Source organism: Oncorhynchus mykiss, chromosome 5 (genome assembly GCF_013265735.2).
Source record: "Oncorhynchus mykiss isolate Arlee chromosome 5, USDA_OmykA_1.1, whole genome shotgun sequence".
Taxonomy (NCBI): domain Eukaryota; kingdom Metazoa; phylum Chordata; class Actinopteri; order Salmoniformes; family Salmonidae; genus Oncorhynchus; species Oncorhynchus mykiss.
This window is the reverse complement of record NC_048569.1, coordinates 73,781,928-73,805,644: the sequence shown is the minus strand read 5'-3', so window position 1 is coordinate 73,805,644 and position 23,717 is coordinate 73,781,928. Positions and strand designations below refer to the sequence as shown.

At 43.0% G+C, this 23,717-nt stretch overlaps 2 protein-coding genes across 10 annotated transcripts in view; one reads left to right on the top strand and one right to left on the bottom strand.

Annotated features, from left to right (window-relative positions):
* Positions 1–3,040: 3,040 nt before the first annotated feature.
* Positions 3,041–14,983, bottom strand: anapc4 (anaphase promoting complex subunit 4). Of its 3 annotated transcripts, none has more exons than XM_021604292.2 (29): positions 14,890–14,983; positions 14,104–14,220; positions 13,883–13,988; positions 13,550–13,682; positions 13,386–13,460; positions 13,185–13,211; positions 13,034–13,078; positions 12,849–12,933; positions 12,653–12,760; positions 12,450–12,533; positions 12,213–12,299; positions 9,755–9,819; positions 9,450–9,492; positions 9,282–9,358; positions 9,020–9,120; positions 8,745–8,796; positions 8,538–8,593; positions 8,356–8,402; positions 8,181–8,237; positions 8,032–8,088; positions 7,842–7,935; positions 7,533–7,630; positions 5,129–5,190; positions 4,997–5,035; positions 4,780–4,881; positions 4,557–4,637; positions 4,192–4,359; positions 3,763–3,886; positions 3,041–3,596 (listed from the first exon to the last, which is right to left on the bottom strand). In XM_021604292.2, exons 2-29 carry the CDS (start codon positions 14,209–14,211, stop codon positions 3,381–3,383), a joined length of 2,397 nt encoding a protein of 798 aa, XP_021459967.2. In that variant the 5' UTR covers positions 14,212–14,220; positions 14,890–14,983; the 3' UTR covers positions 3,041–3,380. The 3 variants fall into 3 exon arrangements, with proteins under 3 accessions (XP_021459967.2, XP_021459966.2, XP_021459965.2); XM_021604291.2 differs by having other exon boundaries at positions 14,815–14,980; XM_021604290.2 differs by lacking the exon at positions 14,890–14,983 and adding an exon at positions 14,482–14,802.
* Positions 14,984–18,050: 3,067 nt separating this feature from the next.
* The window catches only part of palld (palladin, cytoskeletal associated protein), a 95,739-nt gene continuing 90,072 nt past the window's right edge, over positions 18,051–23,717 (top strand). For all 7 annotated transcript variants that reach the window (XM_036978355.1, XM_036978352.1, XM_036978354.1 and 4 more), the window contains exons 1-2: positions 18,051–18,263; positions 19,930–21,894. In XM_036978355.1, the coding sequence (XP_036834250.1) occupies positions 19,931–21,894 (1,964 nt within the window). In that variant the 5' untranslated portion in view covers positions 18,051–18,263; position 19,930. The remainder of the gene's footprint in view (positions 18,264–19,929; positions 21,895–23,717) is intronic.

Here is a 23,717-nt window from a genome sequence, read left to right as displayed (position 1 = left end):
AGGCACTGCATCTCAGTGCAAAAGAGGCAGTCCCTGGTTCGATTCCAGGCTGTATCACATCCGACTGTGATTGGGAGTCACGCAGGGCACAATTGGCCCAGTGTCATCCAGGGTAGGCTGTCATTGTAAATAATAATTTGTTCTTAACTGACTTGCCTAGCTATATAAAGTGGGGAAAAAACTGACTTGGTACCCCCTGCATATAGCCTTGTTACTTTATTTATTTAGTCATTATTTTCTTAACTCTATTTTCTTAAAACTGTGTTGCTGGTTAATTAAGGGCTTATAAGTAAGCAATTCACAGTAAGGTTGTACCTGTTGTATTCGGCGCATGTGACAAATAACATTTGATTTCCTCCCCAGTTACATCACTCGATTAGGCTACAATCACCCCATTACTTTTAATAAATAAATAAACCTATTACAGATCATCTGGCTGTATATACAGCAGAGCTGATGGCCATACTGTTGGCCTTGCAGTGGGTGGAGGAAGTGAAGCCAGACAGAGTAGTTATTTGCTCTGATCCATGTGCAGTGTTGATGAGTCTCCAATCCTTTAGGTCACGTAGCAGACAAGACCTGCTTGAGGTGCTACAAACTCATGGCAGGATTAGACAGATGGGTATACAGATAACATTTACTTGGGCCCCAGCCCATGTGGAGGGGAACAAGGAAGTTGATGTACTGGCTAAACAAGCACTTAGTAGAGGGGATGTTGATGTTGTAGTTTCAATGAGCAAGGCAGAGGCAAAAAGCCTGACATGGACAGTGATGGTGCGGAGATGGAAGGAGCAGTGGAATAGAGATACTAAGGGCATGCTTTTATTTCAAGTACAGAGGAAATTTGGGGAGGACGGCAAGGGACAGAAGAGGCTATTTTTTACAAGATTAAGGGTGGGACACAGCCAGTTGAATAAGACCTTAAATGTGATAGGAAAGCATCCAACAGGAAAGTGTGATTTGATACCGTGTGGGCAGTATCAGAGGGAAAGATAGAGGCTGAGATCTAGTATGAGGAAGGAGGGGATACAGGAAATTAGTTTAAAGAGTATGTTGAGTACAACATCATCAGATATAGTGTCAAATATGTTGTTATCTTCTTTAAGAGCAACGGAGCTGGCAGGTAGGATTTAGTTTCTCCGTCTCTGGCCCACACTCCAATACAGTAGGTGGCGGTAATGCACCATAACGTTGGATGCCAACCACTGATAAACCCCACAGAAGAAGAATGGACTAAATTGAACTTTGCCCACATAGATAGGTGTGGTCTAGTCTACAGTCGTGGCCATACATTTTGAGAATGACACAAATATTAATTTTCACAAAGTTTGCTGCTTCGGTGTCTTTAGATATTTTTGTCAGATGTTACTATGGAATACTGAAGTATAATTACAAGCATTTCATAAGTGTCAAAGGCTTTTATTGACAATTACATGAAGTTGATGCAAAGAGTCAATTTTGCAGTGTTGACTCTTCTTTTTCAAGACCTCTGCAATCCGCCCTGGCATGCTGTCAATTAACTTCTGGACCACACCCTGACTGATGGCAGCCCATTGTTACATAACCAATGCTTGGAGTTTGTCAGAATTTGTGGGGTTTTGTTTGTCCACCTGCCTCTCAAGGATTGACCACAAGTTCTCAATGGGATTAAGGTCTGGGGAGTTTCCTGGCCATGGACCCAAAATATCGATGTTTTTTCCCCCGAGCCACTTAGTTATCACTTTTGCCTTATGGCAAGGTGCTCCATCATGCTGGAAAAAGGCATTGTTCGTCACCAAACTGTTCCTGGATGGTTGGGAGAAGTTGCTCTCGGAGGATGTGTTGGTACCATTCTTTATTCATGGCTGTGTTCTTAGGCAAAACTGTGAGTGAGCTCACTTCCTTGGCTGAGAAGCAACCCCAAACATGAATGGTCTCAGGATGCTTTACTGTTGGCATGACACGACTGATGGTAGAGCTCACCTGGTCTTCTCCGGACAAGCTTTTTTCCGATTGTTTGGGGCATCCGGAAAGGGGATTCATCAGAGAAAATGACTTTACCCCAGTCCTCAGCAGTCCAATCCCTGTACCTTTTGCAGAATATCAGACTGTCCCTGATGTTTTTCCTGGAGAGAAGTGGCTTCATTGCTGCCCTTCTTGACACCAGGTCATCCTCCAAAAGCCTTCGCCTCACTGTGCATGCAGATGCACTCACACCTGCCTGCTGCCATTCCTGAGCAAGCTCTGTGCTGGTGGTGACCCGATCCCACAGCTAAATAAACTTTAGGAGACGGTCCTGGCGCTTGCTGGACTTTATTGGGCTCCCTGAAGCCTTCTTCACAACAATTGAACCGCTCTCCTTGAAGTTCTTGATGATCCGATAAATGGTTGATTTAGGTGCAATATTACTGGCAGCAATATCCTTGCCTGTGAAGCCCTTTTTGTGCAAAGCAATGATGAAGGCACATGTTTCCTCGCAGGTAACCATGGTTGACAGAGGAAGAACAATGATTCCAAGCACCACCCTCCGTTTGAAGCTTCCAGTCTGTTATTCGAACTCAATCAGCATGACAGAGTGATCTCCAGCCTTGTCCTTGTCAACACTCACACCTGTGTTAACGAGAGAATCACTGACAGCTGGTCCTTTTGTGACAGGGCTGAAATGCAGTGGAAATGTTTTTTTGGGGAGTCAGTTTATTTGCATGGCAAAGAAGGACTTTGCAATTAATTGCAATTCATCTTATCACTCTTCATAACATTCTGGAGTATATGCAAATTGCCATCATACAAACTGAGGTAGCAACTTGGTGGAAATGAATATTTGTGTCATTTTCAAAAAACTTTTGGCCCCGACTGTAGTACCTCCCAATGCAGTCTGTACTGTATTCTAGGAATGTGTGTTAATCTCATCTTAAAATATTACAGTTATGACTGAAGCATTGGTTGATCAAAACAGAATTATTGACTCTTATCTGTGAGTATCAGATTCATGTTACATTATCTATCTACACTTGCCTTACAGACATAGGGAACAACCACATGAAAACATAAACCAGAAGTCTGTTTTCTTATCAAAACATTTATTTCTTACTTTGTCAGGGATAAAAGTGCTGGGAGGGGGCGTCGGTTTTGCAATGGTGGCATTAATTATGATTACTGCAAAAGTACAGGGTGGGGGTGTTAAATTGTTATTCTGGCCTAGATAAGGTGCGCGTTCAGCAGGACGCAACTTTTTAGAACGTTCAGATAGAAATAGCCTATGTAGAAGAAACATACTACATATGTAGAATAAGGATTCATAGGCTACAAATCTAGAATAAGGAATCATATCAGCTCTATTCATGGAATTTCTATCTGCAACGTTCAAGAACATTTGTCAACTGAACGTGGCCAAGGTGTTGCTATGAGAGCTCCAGTGCTTCCCCAGACTCTAGTTGCTCCTTAGCCCTTTGTCCCCCTCCCTCCGTCTCTCCTCCCTCCGCCTCCCCCCGGATGGCCGGCGTCTCCTCCAGGCCGTCCTGGTCTGAGCTGGCGTTCTGCGACTCAGGCCGCTCTTCATCCTCCTCATCTTCCACGTCCATCTCATACACACGGACGTGCCGCAGGTTAGAGCTCAGCTGAGGGAGAAAAGACAGAGGGACATCAGACAGAGATTCTGAACTATTTCTCAACCACTGTTAGACCAAACTGTTTTGGTGTTCAATATATGGTCATTGAAGTGCATAGCTGCTTAGTGAAGCCAGATAAAACCTTAGTAAGGGAATCCCCTTTCCATTGTCTTACCACACATGCCACTTTCCGGATCCCATTCACAGCCACATACTGGGCCTTCATGTTCTCCAAGTCTCTCCACTGGTTCTCTAGGACCAGCCCCTTGACAGGGATGGCGCCGCTCTGCTGGTCCAACCTGAGAATACAGATACCACAGGTGACCCATGGTGACTACTACAGTGGAGATAATTAAAGTAGACACATAGCAAATACCTACAGTAAATATCTAGCTTAGAACAGGTGAATTACAGGTTAGGGTTATAGTTGATGTTTACTTGCACTGGAGGTGCAAGTCTTGAGGGGCAGCTTGTAATCAGGTAGATCATAATTGAGGGTTTAAGGTGAGTTGTATGTTATAGTTACGAGTAGATCACTATTTGGGTTTAGGAATATAGGACTAGGTTTGCATGTTGGGGAGACAGGTGTTTCAATCACACACACCTAAGACTGGGGTCCCAGTTGAACTCCTCCTCACAGCTGAGGGCAGAGCCAAGAGGGAGCTGGGCAAGGACACGCCCCCTGTTCTCCTCTTCTGATGCTCGCAGCACCACTGTCAATGTCTCGTCATCATAGAAACGAGCATCCTGGCAACTGTACACACAGTCAGAACTGAAACAGACATAGAACCATGTTTTTTTTTGTTGCATAACAATTATTATCACTAATAGAAACGCACAGGGAATCCATTGCAGATCATCATAAGAGCAAAGTAATATGCAATGTATGAGCCCATCATTTGCCTGTATAGTAGAGGTTGAGGTAATTGAGTGGATTCTAGGAAAGAGAGGAAGACAATAGGCACTCACCTGGCCCCTGCAGCAGCATCATCAATACTGTGACTGAGAACATTACTCAGATCTATCGCCATGAGACCATTGGGAACAGGCCTGTGACAGACATAAAAAGATAAACAATCAGACAAACAAAAAAAGCACATGCTCAGTCATAAACATTGGGCTATTTGGGGATAAACGACAAAGCAAATCTGGATTGAACCAGATTAAAATAGGGCGCAGTGTTGTATTGTACCTGAATGGGTCAGTAAACTTCCGCAGTAGATAAAGCTTGCAGGGTGAAATCTCTGGCATGCAGAACACTCCATAGTGCATATTGGTCTTCTTATCATTGTACCTGGTCATCAATAAAAAAAAAATGTGCATCAATGTTAACACAATAACAACCTTGGGAATATACATTATCTACATTAACATTATGAATAGAGTGTTTGTGTTTTTTTGTTACTTACAATGATGGAAGTTCAAAAAGCCTTGGAGTGTTTTCTGAGCTGCAAAGACAAACAATAAAATGAAACAAATAAACATAACTATTTTATTGAATGATTTGTGGTATTGTGAAGAGTAGATGAATGTGTCCTTACCTCTCTGGAACAGTGTAGAGGGGCAGACAAACAGCCTGTTTCACAGACTTTCCAATGATCTCCTACAGAGAACAAATCAGTATCACCACAACTAGTGTCACGACTCGACTCAAATTCATATGCCTTCGTTTGGATTCATGTAATCTCTCAACTCTGCTGTCTAGTCATGGAAAAATTATTCAATTAGAAAGATAACCGTTTCATGAACCTGCAACATGCAAACAGTGTTCCTTGGGTATGTGGCGATCCCAGGAGGCGCTGAGGGGAGAACGGATCATAATAATGGCCGGAACAGAGCAAATAGAACGGCATCAAAATACCTGGAAACTATGAGTTTAATGTACAGTTGTTGAAGTCATTAAAACTCGTTTTTCAACCACTCCACAAATTTCTTGATAAAAAACTATAGTTTTGGCAAGTCAGTTCGGACATCTACTTTGTGCATGACACAAGTAAATTTTCCAACAATTGTTTACAGACAGATTATTTCACTTATGATTCACTGTATCACAATTCCAGTGGGTCAGAAGTTTACATACACTAAGTTGACTGAGCCTTTAAACAGCTTGGAAAATTCCAGAAAATTATGTAATAGTTTTAGAAGCTTCTGATAGGCTAATTGACATCATTTGAGTCAATTGGAGGTGTGCCTGTGGATGTATTTCAAGGCCTACCTTTAAACTCAGTGCCTCTTTGCTTGACATCATAGGAAAATCAAAAGAAATCAGCCGTGACCTCCACAAGTCTGGTTCATCCTTGGGAGTAATTTCCAAACACCTGAAGGTACCACGTTCATCTGTACAAACAATAGTATACAAGTATCAACACTATGGGACCACGCAGCCGTCATACCGCTCAGGAAGGAGACGCGTTCTGTCTCCTAGAGATTAATATACTTTGTTGCGAAAAGTGCAAATCAATCCCAGAGCAACAGCAAAGGACCTTGTGAAGATGCTGGAGGAAACAGGTACAAAAGTATCTACATCCACAGTAAAACAAGTCCTATATCGACATAACCTGAAAGGACGCTCAGCAAGGAAGATGCCACTGCTCCAAAACCGCCATAAAAAAGACAGACTACGGTTTGCAACTGCACATGGGGACAAAGATCATACTTTTTGGAGAAATGTCCTCTGGTCTGATTAAACAAAAATAGAACTGTTTGACATAATGACCATCATTATGTTTGGAGGAAAAAGGGGGAGTCTTGCAAGCCGAAGAACACCATCCCAACTGTGAAGCACGGGGTGTCAGCATCATGTTGTGGGGGTGCTTTGCTGCAGGAGTGACTGGTGCACTTCACAAAATAGATGGCATCATGAGGTAGGAAAATTATGTGGATATATTGAAGCAACATCTCAAGACATCAGTCAGGAAGTTAAAGCTTGGCCGCAAATGGGTCTTACAAATGGACAATGACCCCAAGCATACTTCCAAAGTTGTGGCAAAATGGCTTAAGGACAACAAAGTAAAGGAATTGGAGTGGCCATCACAAAGCCCTGACCTAAATCCTATAGAAAATGTGTGGGCAGAACTGAAAAAGTGTGTGCGAGCAAGGAGGCCTACAAACCTGACTCAGTTACACCAGCCCTGTCATGAGGAATGGGCCAAAATTCACCCAACTTATTGTGGGAAGGTTGTGGAAGGCTACCCTAAACGTTTGACCCAAGTTAACAATTTAAAGGCAATGCTACCAAATACTAATTGAGTGTATGTAAACTTCCGACCAAATGGGAATGTGATGAAATAAATTAAATCTGAAATAAATCACTCTTTACTATTATTCTGACATTTCACATTATTAAAATAAAGTGGTGATCCTAACTGACCTAAGACAGGGAATGTTTTACTAGGATTAAATGTCAGGAATTGTGAAAAACTGAGTTTAAATGTATTTGGCTAAGGTGTATGTAAACCTCCGACTTCAACTGGTACCATCGCACTTATTCTGCTTCAGTCATTACCACGAGCAGGTCCTCCCCAATTAAGGTGCCACCAACCTCCTGTGGTGGCGATGTATAGCTTGTTACTGCAGTGAAATCCAATTACCACCGGAAAACAAAAGAAAAGTTGGGAAGGAGGATAGAGAAGTGATGGACAAGGTAACTAAAAGTGTTGGAGACAGAGGTGGGAGAGAGGGATAGAATGCAATATGAAAACTCTGGTGCGGAGAGTTAGTCAGATTTATATCTGCCTGGAAATCCTGGCAGAAGGCTTATGACTGCATGACTCAGCAGATTCTGAGCCAAATTTCACACGGGCAGTGTGGGCCAAATTACTTTCTTATTTGTAAGAAAAACTTTGGCAATGTACTTCTTATGCCAGGGACCAAATTAAGTAGTGTACACTTCAGTACTAAAGGCAAATGAAATTGGGTTTCACTGTGTATGTGTTTTAGACTTACAGCAGGTTTCTGTAGACACAACTCAATCACCCCCTCCATCATCCTCTTCACAAAGTGTAGGGACTTCTGAGAGTAGGAAGGGAAGAGCAACGGGCTCTCTGGATAAACCAATCAATCAGGTACAATGTCAGTTCAGTAAGGCAGTCAGTCACAACAATAGAGAAATACAATGGCAAAACAATCCTCCGCCATCTAATTACAACATGATGGATAACCACACACGTTATTTAAATATATATATATTTGACCTTTATTTAACTAGGCACTTCCTGCATAGTTGTCTCTTCTGAGATAAAGGTTATAGTTCACCTTTCAAGTGCGTGCTCTCCTGCAGAAACTTCAGCCATTGGTTCCCCTTGGTGTTGGGCGGAGACACTAGGTCCTCATCCTCATCCTTCAGGTACTGCAACAACAAAAAAGGACAAAAAGTGTGTCATTGTACACTGATCACAGACACATACTAAAATATACACACAGACAGACAAGGCTTGTCCCTCACCTGACCGACCCGCTCCACATTAAAGTACTTCCCTTTCCGGTCAAACAGCTCTTCGTTCTGTCCGAGCAGAGGAGAGGGCATGTCATCGGCTAGTTTGTGAAAAGCTGTGGAAATTAAGTGCTATTCTATTTATCCAACATATATCTTACCTCACTGAAGTGCTCAGACAGGAAGTCCGCCACAAAGGCAATGTCCTTCTGGGTCATCTGAGGTCAATGGGATAGATTGGCATTATACCAATGGATGAGAAAATAATACACATGGAAGCATTTATGACTACTTTGATCAACACTTCCTGTCTCACATTCACAACCTGAATCTCACCTTATTGAGTTCTGGAGGGACGTGTTCCTCTGACATTCTTAGCATAGCTGCAGGAAAGAAAATATGTATTAAAACACTTGCATTTAATAATCAATGATATTTTAAATATACTCAAATGTTCCATCAGTCGCTAAAAGGTGGTATATATCTATCTCAAGCTCCCAAAAAAGGTGAGGTCTTACCTACATACAGCCACCGGAAAAAGGCTTTGAAGTTCTTCATGCTCTTGTCAATCACTCTGAGTAAGAGACAGACAGTGAGGAAAGAGATGAGGGGGAGAGGTTTAACAAACACCAGGGTTAAAGTCAACTCCATTTAAAATGAGTGATAGTGTTATTAAAAGAACAAAATACTAATCTAATAGCATATCAATAAGCATGAAAACTCACTGTAGAAGTTCGTTGGCTTTTAAAGTGAATGAACCAACAGCTGTAATGGCATCTATAACAAAACATAAATATTCACATAACTTTCATTTGATAAAATCCCACGAGCAGCTAAGAAAACTCATTTTGAACAAATGTTCCAGTCATGCAAATTACTAATGCGTGTCAGCCCTGATCTCATCACAGACAAATGAATTGCACAATTACATCCACTTTAATCTGGTATTTATCACTCAAGATATCACAGTCATGGTTTATGCAGGATCTAAGCACTGTACCTTCTATAGCTGCTGAGTCCAGGCCTAGAGGCTGGAACTTCTGTTTCCATAGAGACATCCCCTTCACCTCACTGAGGTGGTACAACAGAGCCTCTGAACCACTGGAGAGAGGAGAGGAAAAGAAGGGATGAGGATTGGTAGTAAAGATTGTGATACCAATCATGATGCAATTTCTTGACATTTGCATTGTATGGTCCCGAAAAAGGGCATTATGGGTCACGATAAGTGAAGAGATAATTATTCATGTCAGTTGAGTTGCTACCTCTGCAGGTGGCTGATCACCAGCTTCTGAATGCTGGAGTAAGAGGTTTCTATAGACTGGCCCAGCTTCTTCAGCCCCTATGAAACACAAACAAATTACATCAATCTTACAAAGCTACAAAATGACCACACACAATCAATCTTTGAACAACTTTATTATTCAGCTCACCTTGACGGTCAGCTGATTCATTAGGAGAGCCTGTAGTTCAGGGCTGGTCAAAAATAGAGAATTCGGTTAAATAAACAAAAACTTTTAACATCTCTATATCATTATTTTCCATGTCAGATGATGTTTATGATGTCCTGTAGTGCCACCTACAGGACACTCTGAAGTACTACATCTCAAATGAAAGGCCTGTTGAACATGTTTTTGCATTAGTGCTCACAACTACATGCACTATTACTTATTAGAAAGCATGTTGTGGAGGACGTGGTAGCGTACAAGGGTCATTGGATCACAGTAACGGTTCTCACCTCGACTGTCCCCATAGTAGAAGCTCCAGAAACTCATCCTGGACTTGTGTGCTGGTGTTCTTCTCCTAAAAATAGGAATTGGTTCAGATCATGTCTTTTAGGTGTGATGTCATTATTGGAAAACGGGCTGGAGGCAGACTGAACGGGGCCCGGTTTCCTGATAGAACTTAGGCTTACGAATGTTTTACATGATGCATCTTTCCTACAACGGCCGAAGATGTCTTTCGGGAAACGCATTACCACGCTAAGTGCGTCGTTGAGGCATGTGTCGATACTGATATGATCTAAAGAAAGGCAGCGCTGCTCTGGGATCAGCGTTCCCCCTTTTAAATATTTCCTTAACATTAAAATGATTCCATAATACTGACGACGGTTCAGCTCCTATGATATATTATGACCTATGGCTACAAATATTGGGGAGGCTTATTCTAAAGTTTACCCTATAATAATAATGCACTAAATCTTTGGCACATCAAGGCACACGTTACACATCATGAAATATATTGAGGCAAAAATGACAGACAGTAGCCTACAATTAGCAAAATAGAATGATTGAATTAAATGTATTTCTATATTATTGACATACAGTTGAAGTCGTAAGTTTACATACACTTATGTAAGTAATTAAAAATCGGTTTTCAACCACTCCACAAATTTCTTGTTAACAACTATAGTTTTAGCAAGTCGGTTAGGACATCTACTTTGTGCATGACACAAGTAATTTTTCCAACAATTGTTTACAGACAGATTATTTCACTTATATACATATACTTATATTTCACTTATAACTCACTGTATCACAATCCCAGTGGATCAGAAGTTTACATACAGTAAGTTGACTGTGCCTTTAAACAGCTTGGAAAATTCTAGAAAACTATGTCATGGCTTTAGAAGCTTCTGATAGGCTAATTGACATAATTTGAAAGAAATCAGCCAAGACCTCCACAAGTCTGCTTCATCCTTGGGAGCAATTTCCAAACGCCTGAATGTAACACGTTCATCTGTACAAACAATAGTACGCAATTATCAACACCATGGGACCACGTAGCAGTCATGCCGCTCAGGAAGGAGACGCGTTCTGTCTCCTAGAGATGAATGTACATTGCTGCGAAAAGTGCAAATCAATCCCAGAACAACATCAAAGGACATTGTGAAGATGCTGGAGGAAACCGGTACAAAATAATCTATATCCACAGTAAAACAAGTCCTATATCGACATAACCTGAAAGGCCACTCAGCAAGGAAGAAACCACTGCTCCAAAACCACCAATAAAAAAGCCAGACTACGGTTTGCAACTGCACATGGGGACAAAGATCGTACCTTTTGAAGAAATCGAACAAAAAATTGAACTGTTTGGCCATAATGACCATCATTACGTTTGGAGGAAAAAGGGGAGTCTTGCAAGCCAAAGAACACCATCCCAACCGTGAAGCACGGGGGTGGCAGCATCATGTTGTGGGGGTGCTTTGCTGCAGAAAGGACTGGTGCACTTCACAAAATAGATGGCATCATGAGGTAGGAAAATTTAGAGGATATATTGAAGCAACATCTCAAGCCATCAGTCAGGAAGTTAAAGCTTGATCACAAATGGGTCTTACAAATGGACAATGACCCCAAGCATACTTCCAAAGTTGTGGCAAAATGGCTTATGGACAACAAAGTAAAGGTATTAGAGTGGCCATCACAAAGCCCTGACCTCAATCCTATAGAAAATGTGTGGGCAGAACTGAACAAGTGTGTGCGAGCAAGGAGACCTACAAACCTGACTCAGTTACACCAGCCCTGTCAGAATGGGCCAAAATTCACCCAACTTATTGTGGGAGGCTTGTGGACGGCTACCCAAAACGTTTGACCCAAGTTAACAATTTAAAGGCAATGCTCTACACTATTATTCTGACATTTCACATTCTTAAAATAAAGTGGTGATCCTAACTGACCTAAGACAGGGAATTTCTACTAGAATTAAATGTCAGAAATTGTGAAAAACTGAGTTAAAATGTATTTGGCTAAGGTGTATGTAAACATCCGACTTCAACTGTATATAGGGCTATAGCCTATGCTATACGTCTTTTAATTCAGTCATCTCGGTTTTCATTTGAAACATCTTTATATGCTTCGCTTGTTTATAACAATTGCAAAAATATTGGCAACTTTGTATTTGTGTTCACATTCATTCTAAAGTTACTGCCGATAAACAGAACCGACAGCTAAACATCTTGATTTTGTATTTAGTGGAGATCTTCTCTGTATAAAGTTACGCAGAAAAAGCAAAAATAAAAAAAATCTAATGACGCACTTAGCTGTTCCCACAAGTGGTCTGAGGCAGCCGTTAATTAACAAGCCTTTTCAAGTGCAACTTTAGTAACAATGGTATTGGGGAACGGCTCGGAGATTCTAACAATGAACTAAGCCTTAAGATGCTTTTGGGAAACCGGGCCCTAAACAGTGACCACTGACCTGAACGAACTTAGTGAGCCGAAGGTCCATCTGCATGAGGATATCCTCCCAAGCCTCACACATACAGGTGAGAGAGAGACGCAGGTACTGAAGGAACGATACAGAGAGACAGAATAAGTTGGAGAGAGAAAGACCAATGGCCAGACTGGTCTGATGAATGCCCTCAAATATCACCATGGAAATATGAACTATGAGGAGACTTCTAGTCATATTAGTTACATAAAGGAGGCCACTGACCTGCAGTAGAGTGGAGATGTGGGTGAACTTGCGTGCCATCCTGGTGACCTCAGGGAGACAGTCGGACAGCAGCCCTGTGTCGAGCTGGATGAGACAACAATACACAGTGAAAGACCTCAAATAAACAAAGAATATAGAAGATGACGGTCAAGATGGGTAAGAAACATGCTTCATTTCACTTAAATGTGAGCATAACGGATTACCTGGATGTAGCAGATCTCTGGGTCATTGTCAGCTGACCTGATTTCTGTGATGATAGACAGGGACTTCAGGTCACTGGACAGACACAGGCTGCTACACGTCCCAGGAACCTGACGAAAAGAATCTGCTGGTTACATCATAGTCACTGCAGAGAGTGGGTGACTGAACCCGTGCATAAGTGTGTGAGTGCAATCTTACCCCCGGTAAAGTGGCAATCTTATACATCCCATAGGCATACAGCTCCACAAAGCCGGAACCTCCACCAAGAACCAGGATGTTTAGTCTGCAGACAATTGACGATGTGGAAGTATTTGTATGTGTACATGAGATTGTGCGTTAACAAAATGTTCAGTAATAAAGCATGTGAAACCTTCAGCACACACCTCACTTCTCCTAACAGGTTCAGGATCTCGTCTGACTTCTCCTCACTACGAGACATAGAGTTGGTTATGAAAAAACATGTATTCTAATGCAGACAGATTGTCTGAAATATCATTTAAATGAATCATTGTTGCTGAAGATATATAAACATACCTGAATATCTTTGAAGTAGTACTGTAGCTAAGAATAAACAAAACATTCCTTTAAAGGGTGGGTGGGGGGGGCAGATGGTGCAAAACAAGCAAAATGCTGTACTGTTTAACACAAGAACCAAGAGTTTTCCTAAATGTATTTTACTTGAATAAATGTCAAATGGCTGATGTGTTGTCAGTGACCTTATACAGAAATGTTTACCTCTTGGGAAGAGTTGGCAACTTGGGAAGAAAAAGGTTTGACTCATCTTCAGAGGTGTAGAATGAGTTGAGGACGCTGAAAGACAGGCGGTTTATATTTGACTATGCAGTTCACACACACATTCAAATAGAAGTCTAGTGTAGCCACACATCCCCTCTACAGACCTGCTCTCCTCTAGCACCTCCATCCAGTGCATGCAGGACACAGGGTTCTCCAATGGAAACAAGTGAAGGATCTCTGCCTTCTCTGCATCACAAAGCACCACCAGTTTAGTGTCCCCAAGGCTAAAGGCCAGGACTGAACACAGCACAGAGGACATACATTAGATAGGCAGTGAAACAAATGCAGAGGCTGACACACTGTGTTGTAGTAAATATGTTGTATATATGTGTACGAAGGTTTATTGTTGTAACAGTGGTAAAGTAACGTAACTATGCAATACTTCCAATGTGATTAGTAATTTAAGATAATCAGGTCCATCTCTTGCCATCTCTTACTTTTGCCATCAGGTCTCCAAGCAAGCGCAGTGATCTCCTTTCCCGTATTCTCATTGGGTGGCAAGCTCCAAACACGCTGGAAATTGGCAAGGCGATGCAGTAGCAGCTACAACACAAACATCAATTGACACAGAGATTAATGAAATTACTCCCAATATAAGCAAATGCGATCTGGTATTAATCTGGGTATGAAACATATGGGGGTGTGTTTCTTTCCCTACCTCGCCAGCAGTGTTAGCGAGGGCAATAAGATCCCTCTTTGGAGACCATGCCATACACAGAACAGGGTTGGGGAGCTGCTTCTCCCCCACTTGACGAAATGCAGGCATTTTTGTGGGCTGAAAATAGAACACAGAAGCATTAACAAGGGAATAAGTAGCAGTCAGTTTTGCTATACTTGTCAGTGAAGAAGTAGCTAAATTGACAGTGGCTGAGTGAGTTTGGGAATAATCTAAATCATCTATAATAGCCCAGACCAGGCAGGCAGTGACACCTATCCAATAACCTTGTACCCAGACTAATTGCAAATATTATGATAACTCATCAATTTCATCTGTGCTAATTGTGAATATGCGGAAGTCTTTGGTGAAAAAGATTACCTGTGGTGTATTCATTATTCGTGTTTCCGTAACCAAACGGAACGGTGATGGGACCTAGCTGCAGCTGTCCAATAAACTCTCGTTTTCGTTGAAAATATTTTTCGTTTGGAGTAAACTGTTTCCGTTGCAACTAATGAATACACCACAGATAACCTCGTTCACCAAACACTTTCGCATATGCGCAATTAGCACAAATGAAATGGGTTAGTTATCATAATGAATACACCCCTGTCCTATCCGATGCAAAATAAAAATACAAGACACATTTCAGTTAGCTAGCTAGCTAGCTTGCATGCTATACTATCTAACGTTAGTGCAAACGTGGTATCTTACTGTACTGGGATGTCTGAGGACCAACTATGTTACTGTTACTTTGAAACTAGAAATAAACAATACGCTTATGTTTACTTCTTTGCAGGATGCTGAAAGTGTGATCTAACTAGCTAAACCCATTTTCGCCACGGCCAGCGCCACTGAATAAAGTCTTACGCAATCATGTTCAAGTCTGAATAGCCAATGAAATTGACGCAACGGGGACCAAGAAAGGACAAACTGAACTACTGTGCTGCTGCAATGCAAAGATCGCTTCTCCCTATCTGGCTCACTGATCAGGCAACTACATAGAGATAGATAGAGGACAATCTCTAAAAAGGTTCACCTGATATGGATGAAAATACCCTAAAATGTAAGCTGACAGTCTGCAATTTAACATCATAGTCATCGCATAATTTCAAAACCAAACGTTCTGAGACAAGACAACCAAAAATGTGTCACCGTTCCAATACTTTGGAGCTCATGTCTGGCCATTTTGTGGATGGGGATTGTGGCCTCTTGGATGATTGGGACACCAACCCACCTAGAGTTTAGTACAGGGGTGGCAAATAATTTGGGCTTGAGTGTCACATCGGGATAAAAAAAATTGAGTGGAGGGCCGCACAGACCAATTTGTTCGTAAAAAGCTATTTGCGGGCCAGAAAAAGGACAGTTATTTAAAACGTGTAGGTCAATTATAACTTCAACATACTTTATATCTAGTTTAAGACATTGTAAAGTGGCCATTAGTGTTTTTTAATTCAAAATATAAAATAGTTTTACTCAACCTACGGGGGCCCGATTTAAAGGGCTCACATATTCGGAAGGTTGTATGTTTTCTTTCTTCACCCCTGGTCTAGAAGTTAATCATTTAATGGGTGAGGTAAAAAATAGATATATATAAAAATAAGGAGAAATCTGAAATAAGTGATAAATGGCAATATGTGTTAACTGACAGGATGTAAGGTCTGTCAACTCTAGCTGAAAGGATGATCAGATTTGAAAAGCTCAGTTTCTATTCTTTTCAGAACATGAGCGAGGCTATTCGAAGTCACCACCAATTAATGCAGTTATTTTTAAATGATACCCTCAACGAGGCACACTTGAGCTATTTCCATATATGAGTTGGATAGTGTGAGTGCATTGGGCTTTAGGGAAGATGAGTGGGGGGTTGGTTCTGGGGCAGTGAATGAAGGGTCAGTGCTGAAGGATAGTCAATGGTAAAGTGTTGTTGGGGTCAGTTGCTTGGCAGTGTGCGTGTGTGTGTGTGTGTGAGGGGGGTTGATGGTTTGAAAGAGCAGTCCAATGGACATTCCTCCCTGCCCTGTCACTAGCACTTAACTGTAATCAGTAGACAGTTGGAGAACTGGAATAGCTCTGCGCTGTTAGGATCAACCGTCTGCGACATCGGCCCACAAATAGACCAAGTGAGGCTGCAGAGTCAGAATGTGTCTGTGCCCTTTTAACCCAACCATGAGATGCGTCAGCCATCAACTTTTCCAAGCGAAGTGGATAAATCGAGCTCAAGCAGAGAACTGGGTTACTACCAGTCACTCAGGGTATACAATTCCGAGGTATCATTGAGACACAGCCTGCGAGAGAGGCCAGAGAGTGTTTCAAGGCTGCTGGAGAGGATGGGGGCTCAGAGAAGGCAATGAACTTTGACCATAAGTTACCCTGGTCCCCAACCTCCATTGTGCAAAAAACACTCATACATGGAAGAGACTATACTAATAACACTGAAGAGTCTATACTAATAACACTGAATAGTCTATACTAATAACACTGAAGAGTCTATACTAATGACACTGAAGTGTCTATATTAATAACACTGAAGAGTCTATACTAATAACACTGAAGAGTCTATACTAATAACACTGAAGTGTCTATACTAATAACACTGAAGAGTCTATACTAATAACACTGAAGAGTCTATACTAATGACACTGAAGTGTCTATACTAATAACACTGAAGAGTCTATATTAATAACACTGAAGAGTCTATACTAATAACACTGAAGTCTATACTAATAACACTGAATAGTCTATACTGAAGTGTCTATACTAATAACACTGAAGAGTCTATACTAATAACACTGAAGAGTCTATACTAATAACACTCAAGAGTCTATACTAATAACACTGAAGTGTCTATATTAATAACACTGAAGAGTCTATACTAATAACACTGAAGAGTCTATACTAATAACACTGAATAGTCTATACTGAAGTGTCTATACTAATAACACTGAAGAGTCTATACTAATAACACTGAAGAGTCTATACTAATAACACTGAAGAGTCTATACTAATAACACTCAAGAGTCTATACTAATAACACTGAAGTGTCTATACTAATAACACTGAAGAGTCTATACTAATAACACTGAAGAGTCTATACTAATAACACTGAAGAGCCTATACTAATAACACTGAAGAGCCTCTACTAATAACACTGAAGAGGCTATAATAACACTGAAGAGTCTATACTAATAACACTGAAGTGTCTATACTAATAACACTGAATAGTATATACTAATAACACTGAAGAGTCTATACTAATAACACCGAAGAGTCTATACTAATAACACTGAAGAGTCTAGTATACTAATAATAGCTTGTTCAGAGGCTCAGCAGCAGATCTCGGGTCGAGGAGTGAACTCAACTGGCCACAATAGAGCAGAGTTACAGTTCAGAGAGAAGAGTGATGTCAAGCTTTGAGCTAAGATCAGCATCAGTTCCTAATCCAGCCTGTGACTGAGAGAGCCTGAACTTCCTCCTCCACCATATTTATTCCACTGGGCATATACTGGTTGAATCAACATTGTTTCCAAGTCATTTCAATTAAATTACATTGAACCAATGTGGAATAGACATTGAATTGACACCTGTGCCCAGTGGGATGGTACTGACAGATGCATGTACTCTGTAGGTAGCAGAGTACACACATTTTTCATGACCACCAGCTGTGTGGGTTTGACAGCAGTTCCATGTGTCAGATGTTATGTGTGTATGTGTAAGTATTTTGTTCTGCGTATTGAAGTACTGTATTTATTGTCATCAGTAGAAAACATTGCACCCCTGTGATTTTCTCAAATACCCCACACCTCTCTCTCTCTCTCTCTCTCTCTCTCTCTCTCTCTCTCTCTCTCTCTCTCTCTCTCTCTCTCTCTCTCTCTCTCTCTCTCTCTCTCTCTCTCACCAGCATTCTGGCTGTGAAATCTGAGCCCGGGGCCAAATATAGCCAGACACAGTGAGCGGTCAGATGCTGGGACAGATGGGACAGCAGGCCACACTGGAGGAACCACTCAAGTAGACCTCGACCTGCTCACAGTGCTCGCACTCACTGCACGACCAAAAAAGCTACTCTGCTGGGAAAATACGCTTCTGTCTATTCTCACAGACATATAATCTTAACAGCAAACTGGAACTACTAGACTGGGACAATACCTTTGGACAAAAACTTTAAGGTAAGGCTGTCCTTTCTCATTTCTTGTTGACATTATCAGTGGAATGTCCTGGAGGCGCTGTTGTTCCTTTGTTTTATATTGAAATGCTACTTACGGCTTATCAGCAATCAAGAGATCCTTTGAATTTTGGATATTAGAAAAACGCTTAGAAAAATCTGTTGATATCAATTTACTGTCAGTGTATGTGAGGATACTCACTTTTGCATTTGAGATCAGGTTAGTGCCAGGGCTGCTCGTAAAATATGGTTATTTTCACAAGATATTAAAGTTATGTTAAAGTACATTAAAATGGATGTACTAAGTACATAGTTATTGAACACTGATAGCGGGAATTACGTACTCTGTTCTATTCTGTAATTGACGGCATTGACCATTGACAGTAGTCATTGACCTTTTGTCAATTAGTTTTAATATTTCCCATTCATATTTAATCAATGTAGTATAGTTAATGCATCTTTTCACATGGAAAGTAACAGCCTCTGTAGAGAATATTATCCCTTGTGCTTGACTGTGTATACATATGTTTGTATGCATGTGTGTGTCTTGTGTAAGGGTTATACTGCAGGGGGACATTATTTATTTATTTTTTATTTGACCAGGCAAGTCAGTTAAGAACAAATTCTTATTTTCAATGATGGCCTAGGAACAGTGGGTTAGCCTGTTCACGGGCAAAAAGACAGATTTGTACCTTGTCAGCTCAGGGGTTTGAACTCACAACCTTCCGGTTGCTAGTCCAACACTTTAACCACTAGGCTACCCTGCCTATTGTGGGTGGGGTTGTGCTGCTGCTGTGAAACATAGCCCAAGGGGATTCAAAATAACAACACCTGGTCTCCTGGCCGCCGTAGAAGGCAGAATGTCACACTCGTATATGTACAGTATACGATACTGACACACAAACACACTCACTTCTATACAGAGTGACTATTGCAAGTACGGTTTCATTCACACGCTCCATCCTCTACATTATAGTAGATTCCCCTCTACATTATAGTCATGGAGCTCACACGCCTACTGTACACACCTATGTTCCCAAGCACATTCTACATATGCATATAGAGGCTTCGACTTTCATCTGATGTGTATTCCAGACCACCTGTTTAGGAAGTGACAGAGCTATGCTTGAGCTATTGACCACTGTCAGTGGAGAGTTTCATAAATGTGTGGTATGACCAAAACAAAACAATCCCACTGTGAAGGTGTGCACACTTGGGTGTGTGTGTTTGTGTGGCTGCCGCTGTAGTTTATCTAGTCTTTTGAAGTGTATGGACAGTACAACTCTAATTATCATGGTTAAAACTTTAAATATTTTATACTTGTAGTGAATTGTTGCAGAGACAGAGAAAGAGGGAGAGAGAGAGAGAAGAATAAGGAAGCGAGAGGAGAGTGATGGAAATAGACAATTAGGGAGAGGGAGGGATGGTGACAAATGCCAGTCATGCACACTTTGACCTCCCAAAAGCCTTTGTTAATACCAACCAGCTGAGCCCAAAGAATGCCAGCCTAAATCATCCTCAACTGTAGGTTGATGAGGGAGGGTGTGTTGCTGTTCACTGTGAGGTCTGTTTTTATTTATTCAGATGACTATGTGTATGTTGTTTATAATTAGTGTCTGGCTATATCTACTGTGTTAACTGAATGTCATGTTTGTGTGTGTGTGTTTCAGGATGCAGGACGGGAGATGGAATCAGTCCCTCCCCCTCTCTCTGCTTATGAAGGATGGGGGCAGGGTTCTAGAGGGAGACGGAGGGGTGTTCTCAGAGACGTCGTCTGATGGGGATCTATACCTGGACTCTATGGCGGATATGGACAACGGAGTTGGGGACTTTTCAGATCTTACCGCCTTCCTCAGCCAAGACGAGATCAACCGCAGCCTGGACCTGGCTCGGGAGGCCTTCAGTGATGCAGAAGACCGGGGAGTCACTGTCTCTCCTATTCCCAGAACCCAGGAGCCGGCTCTCTACTTCCCCTCCCCCACCCCCTTCAACACCACAGAATACCTGACCAAAAGCCCCAGCTTCCCCCACCAAACCGAAGCCCACTCCCCAGATGACAGTCACTCAGTCAAAGTCACCTCCAGCCAGAGTTTCCACCTCAGTAGGCCCATACAGGCCACATGCGAAGCCGTGGCCTTGCCTGAGAAGTTTGTCTGCCACAAGAACATCACCCCAGTCTACAAGCAGGACAAGCCCCGACTGGTCCACGAGGGCTTAGAGCTGAATGAACGGGCTGCCTCCGCCACTGAGTTCTGTAGCCGTGCTGCCACCTTCATCGAGGAGCTGTCCTCCATCTTTAAAGGCTCCGCCCGGCCGGAGCAAATGGGGGAGGAAGACTCCTCCTCTCCCGACAGCGGGTATCTGTCTCCTAAGAGCCACTGGCCGGCCCCCCAGGGCTCTGCCTCTGTCCCCCCACAGCCTCTCATCCAACAGGGGGCACCACAGCAGTGTGAGCCAGGCTTGGGTATCCAGCCAGCAAGCATGATGGGTGGAATGGGTGTGACGGGTGTCCCTCCTCTGAGTGTGACGGGGGTTCCAATTGTCTCCAATCTGATGAGTGTGAATGAGTTGATGGGGAAGCAGCAGCACAGTGGAGCCCTGTTGATGGGGGAGCAGCAGCACAGTGGAGCTCAGTTGATGGGGAAGCAGCAGCACAGTGGAGCCCAGTTGATGGGGGAGCAGCACAGTGGAGCCAAGTTGATGGGGAAGCAGCAGCACAGTGAAGCCCAGTTGATGGGGAAGCAGCAGCACAGTGGAGCCCAGTTGATGGGGAAGCAGCAGCACAGTGAAGCCCAGTTGATAGGGAAGCAGCAGCACAGTGGAGCCCAGTTGATGGGGAAGCAGCAGCACAGTGGAGCCCAGTTGATGGGGGAGCAGCAGCACAGTGGAGCCCAGTTAATGGGGAAGCAGCAGCACAGTGAAGCCCAGTTGATGGGGAAGCAGCAGCACAGTGGAGCCCAGTTGATGGGGAAGCAGCAGCACAGTGGAACCCAGTTGATGGGGGAGCAGCACAGTGGAGCCAAGTTGATGGGGGAGCAGCAGCACAGTGAAGCCCAGTTGATGGGGAAGCAGCAGCACAGTGGAGCCAAGTTGATGGGGGAGCAGCAGCACAGTGGAGCCCAGTTGATGGGGGAGCAGCAGTACAGTGGAGCCAAGTTGATGGGGGAGCAGCAGCACAGTGGAACCCAGTTGATGGGGGAGCAGCAGCACAGTGGAGCCCAGTTGATGGGGGAGCAGCAGCACAGTGGAGCCAAGTTTATGGGGGAGCAGCAGCACAGTGGAACCCAGTTGATGGGGGAGCAGCAGCACAGTGGAGCCCAGTTGATGGGGGAGCAGCAGCACAGTGGAGCCCAGTTGATGGGGAAGCAGCAGCACAGTGGAGCCCAGTTGATGGGGGAGCAGCACAGTAGAGCCAAGTTGATGAGGGAGCAGCAGCACAGTGAAGCCCAGTTGATGGGGGAGCAGCGGCACAGTGGAGCCCAGTTGATGGGGGAGAAGCTCAGTGGAGCACAGAGTGTAGATGGAGACCTGTCACTGCCACACTTTACCCAGAAGCTGAAGAGCCAGGAGGTGGCAGAGGGACACCCCATCCGACTGGAGTGCAGGGTGGCAGGAAATCCTCAGCCACTGGTCAGGTAAGGAGAATGGTGCTAGGTGGAAGCCTGATTTGGTTGTGATCATATTGGTGATCAGTAGAATGAGACGGTTAACACCAGTGGTAGAACACAAGAGATTCATTGTGTGCATTAACAGTATAGTAAATATGACTGCTGCATGTTCCTCAACATAAACTTAAGTTTATTTATACGCTACTGTATATCTGTTTATCCTTTTATTAAGATCTCCAATGGTGTGTGTTACCCATTTGATGTAGTGGGTAAAGATCAGAACTCTGTCATCATACTACATTTAATGCTATCGTTGCAAGGCAGTTGATCCTTTTGTTGGTCTCACACCAACTTCCTTCACCTCTAAGGGAAGTGGATCTCCATGATGGAGACTTTTGAAATGATCCCCCTCGGTAAGGGAGTCAAATCAAACACACTGACTCCAGTGGAGGCTGATGAGGGGAGGACGTCTCATAATAATGGATGGAACGAAGCAAATGAAATGGTATCAAACCATGTTTGATGTATTTGATACCATTCCACTGATTCCTCTCCAGCCATTACCACGAGCCCATCTTCCCTAGTTAAGTTGCTACCAACTTAATGTGACTGACTCCCCATTTGGACATGTGGTAACTTTGGAGTTTTGTTGTGAGAGGATTTGGATATATGGCGAAAAAGATCCAACTTAAACACTTGGGCACATACTCATATAGAGTGGTGTCTGTGGTAGGAAGCAGAGCCTTCAGTCAGAGATAGGGTTGCTCAATGGGTGTGGGAGTGGGATGTTGAGGGAGCGGGAGGAGGTAGGAGTTGAGAGCTGTAGGGTGTCGACAAGGCCTCCACAGAACACCTGCTGTGGGGTTGGGACAGTTACACTGTGTGTAACCACAGTAACCGATAAGCCTTGCGACCAGGTGCTAGTGGAGACATTGTCAGGTCAGGGAGTTTCTGCCTGGGCAGTCATTCTGCTCTTTACATTTTTTTTATTTTTACATAGCACCCCCTGGCTGTAGGGATTTGGACCAGTCCAACAGGAAACTAAGCTGAGACACTTTTCAAACATAAAATCATTTACTGTGCCCAATGGACTCAGGCTGTACAAGCCTATATTTGTTAATGTCTAGTTGAGGCCGGGCGTGGGGTTTATTTCGAAGAGAAGGCCTTCATCCTGCCTGGTTGAGGTTGACTAACAGAGTACAGAGGGTGAGAGGCCTGGGGCCGTGGTTCTGATGGTTCTCTCCTGTCCTGGTGAGCTATAAGGGGCCTCTTCCTCTGCTGTATAAATAGTCTCCAGGCCAACAGGAGCTAGGCCCTGAAACGTAAGCAATGTCATGACAAAGCGTTTTCTGTCACTCTCCACCTCTTCACCTCTCCACACCTTCTTGGGAAATATGAAGGTTGTAGTGTAGTGTTGTATTTGACCAATAGGAGACAGTGGCCATGCCCGAATACCCATACTAGTGTACTGTACCACATACTTAAACTGCATACTCATTTCGGCGTTTGATGTAATAGAATTCACTAGTCCTTTCCGAGTCCATAAATTTACGCCCTGTACCAAAATGAAGGAATGGTGGGAGTCAATGCAATTGCGCATTAGATTAAGCATTCAGAGCACTATTTTAAAAATTTCACATACTATTTAGTATGCTAGTGTGATTATTCAGACACGGCCAGTGTAGCAATGCAGTCATGGAGAGGGGGAGAGTGAAAAGGAGAGGAAGAGGGGGAGAGGTTAATATGGGCTGAGACTGGAATATTGTTTTTGTTTTGTGTTTTCCCTAACCTATATACACACTGAACAAAAATATGAACGCAACATGCAACAATTTCAAAGATATTACTGG

Excerpts from the sequence above, each read along its gene's own strand:
- anapc4 (XM_021604290.2), bottom strand. Across the intron at positions 13,461-13,549 it reads GAGGTGCTAGAGGAGAGCAG|CGTCCTCAACTCATTCTACA; the intron begins GTCTGTAGAGGG and ends CCTGTCTTTCAG. Across the intron at positions 3,887-4,191 it reads AACTGGGACCCCAGTCTTAG|GTTGGACCAGCAGAGCGGCG; the intron begins GTGTGTGTGATT and ends CTGTATTCTCAG.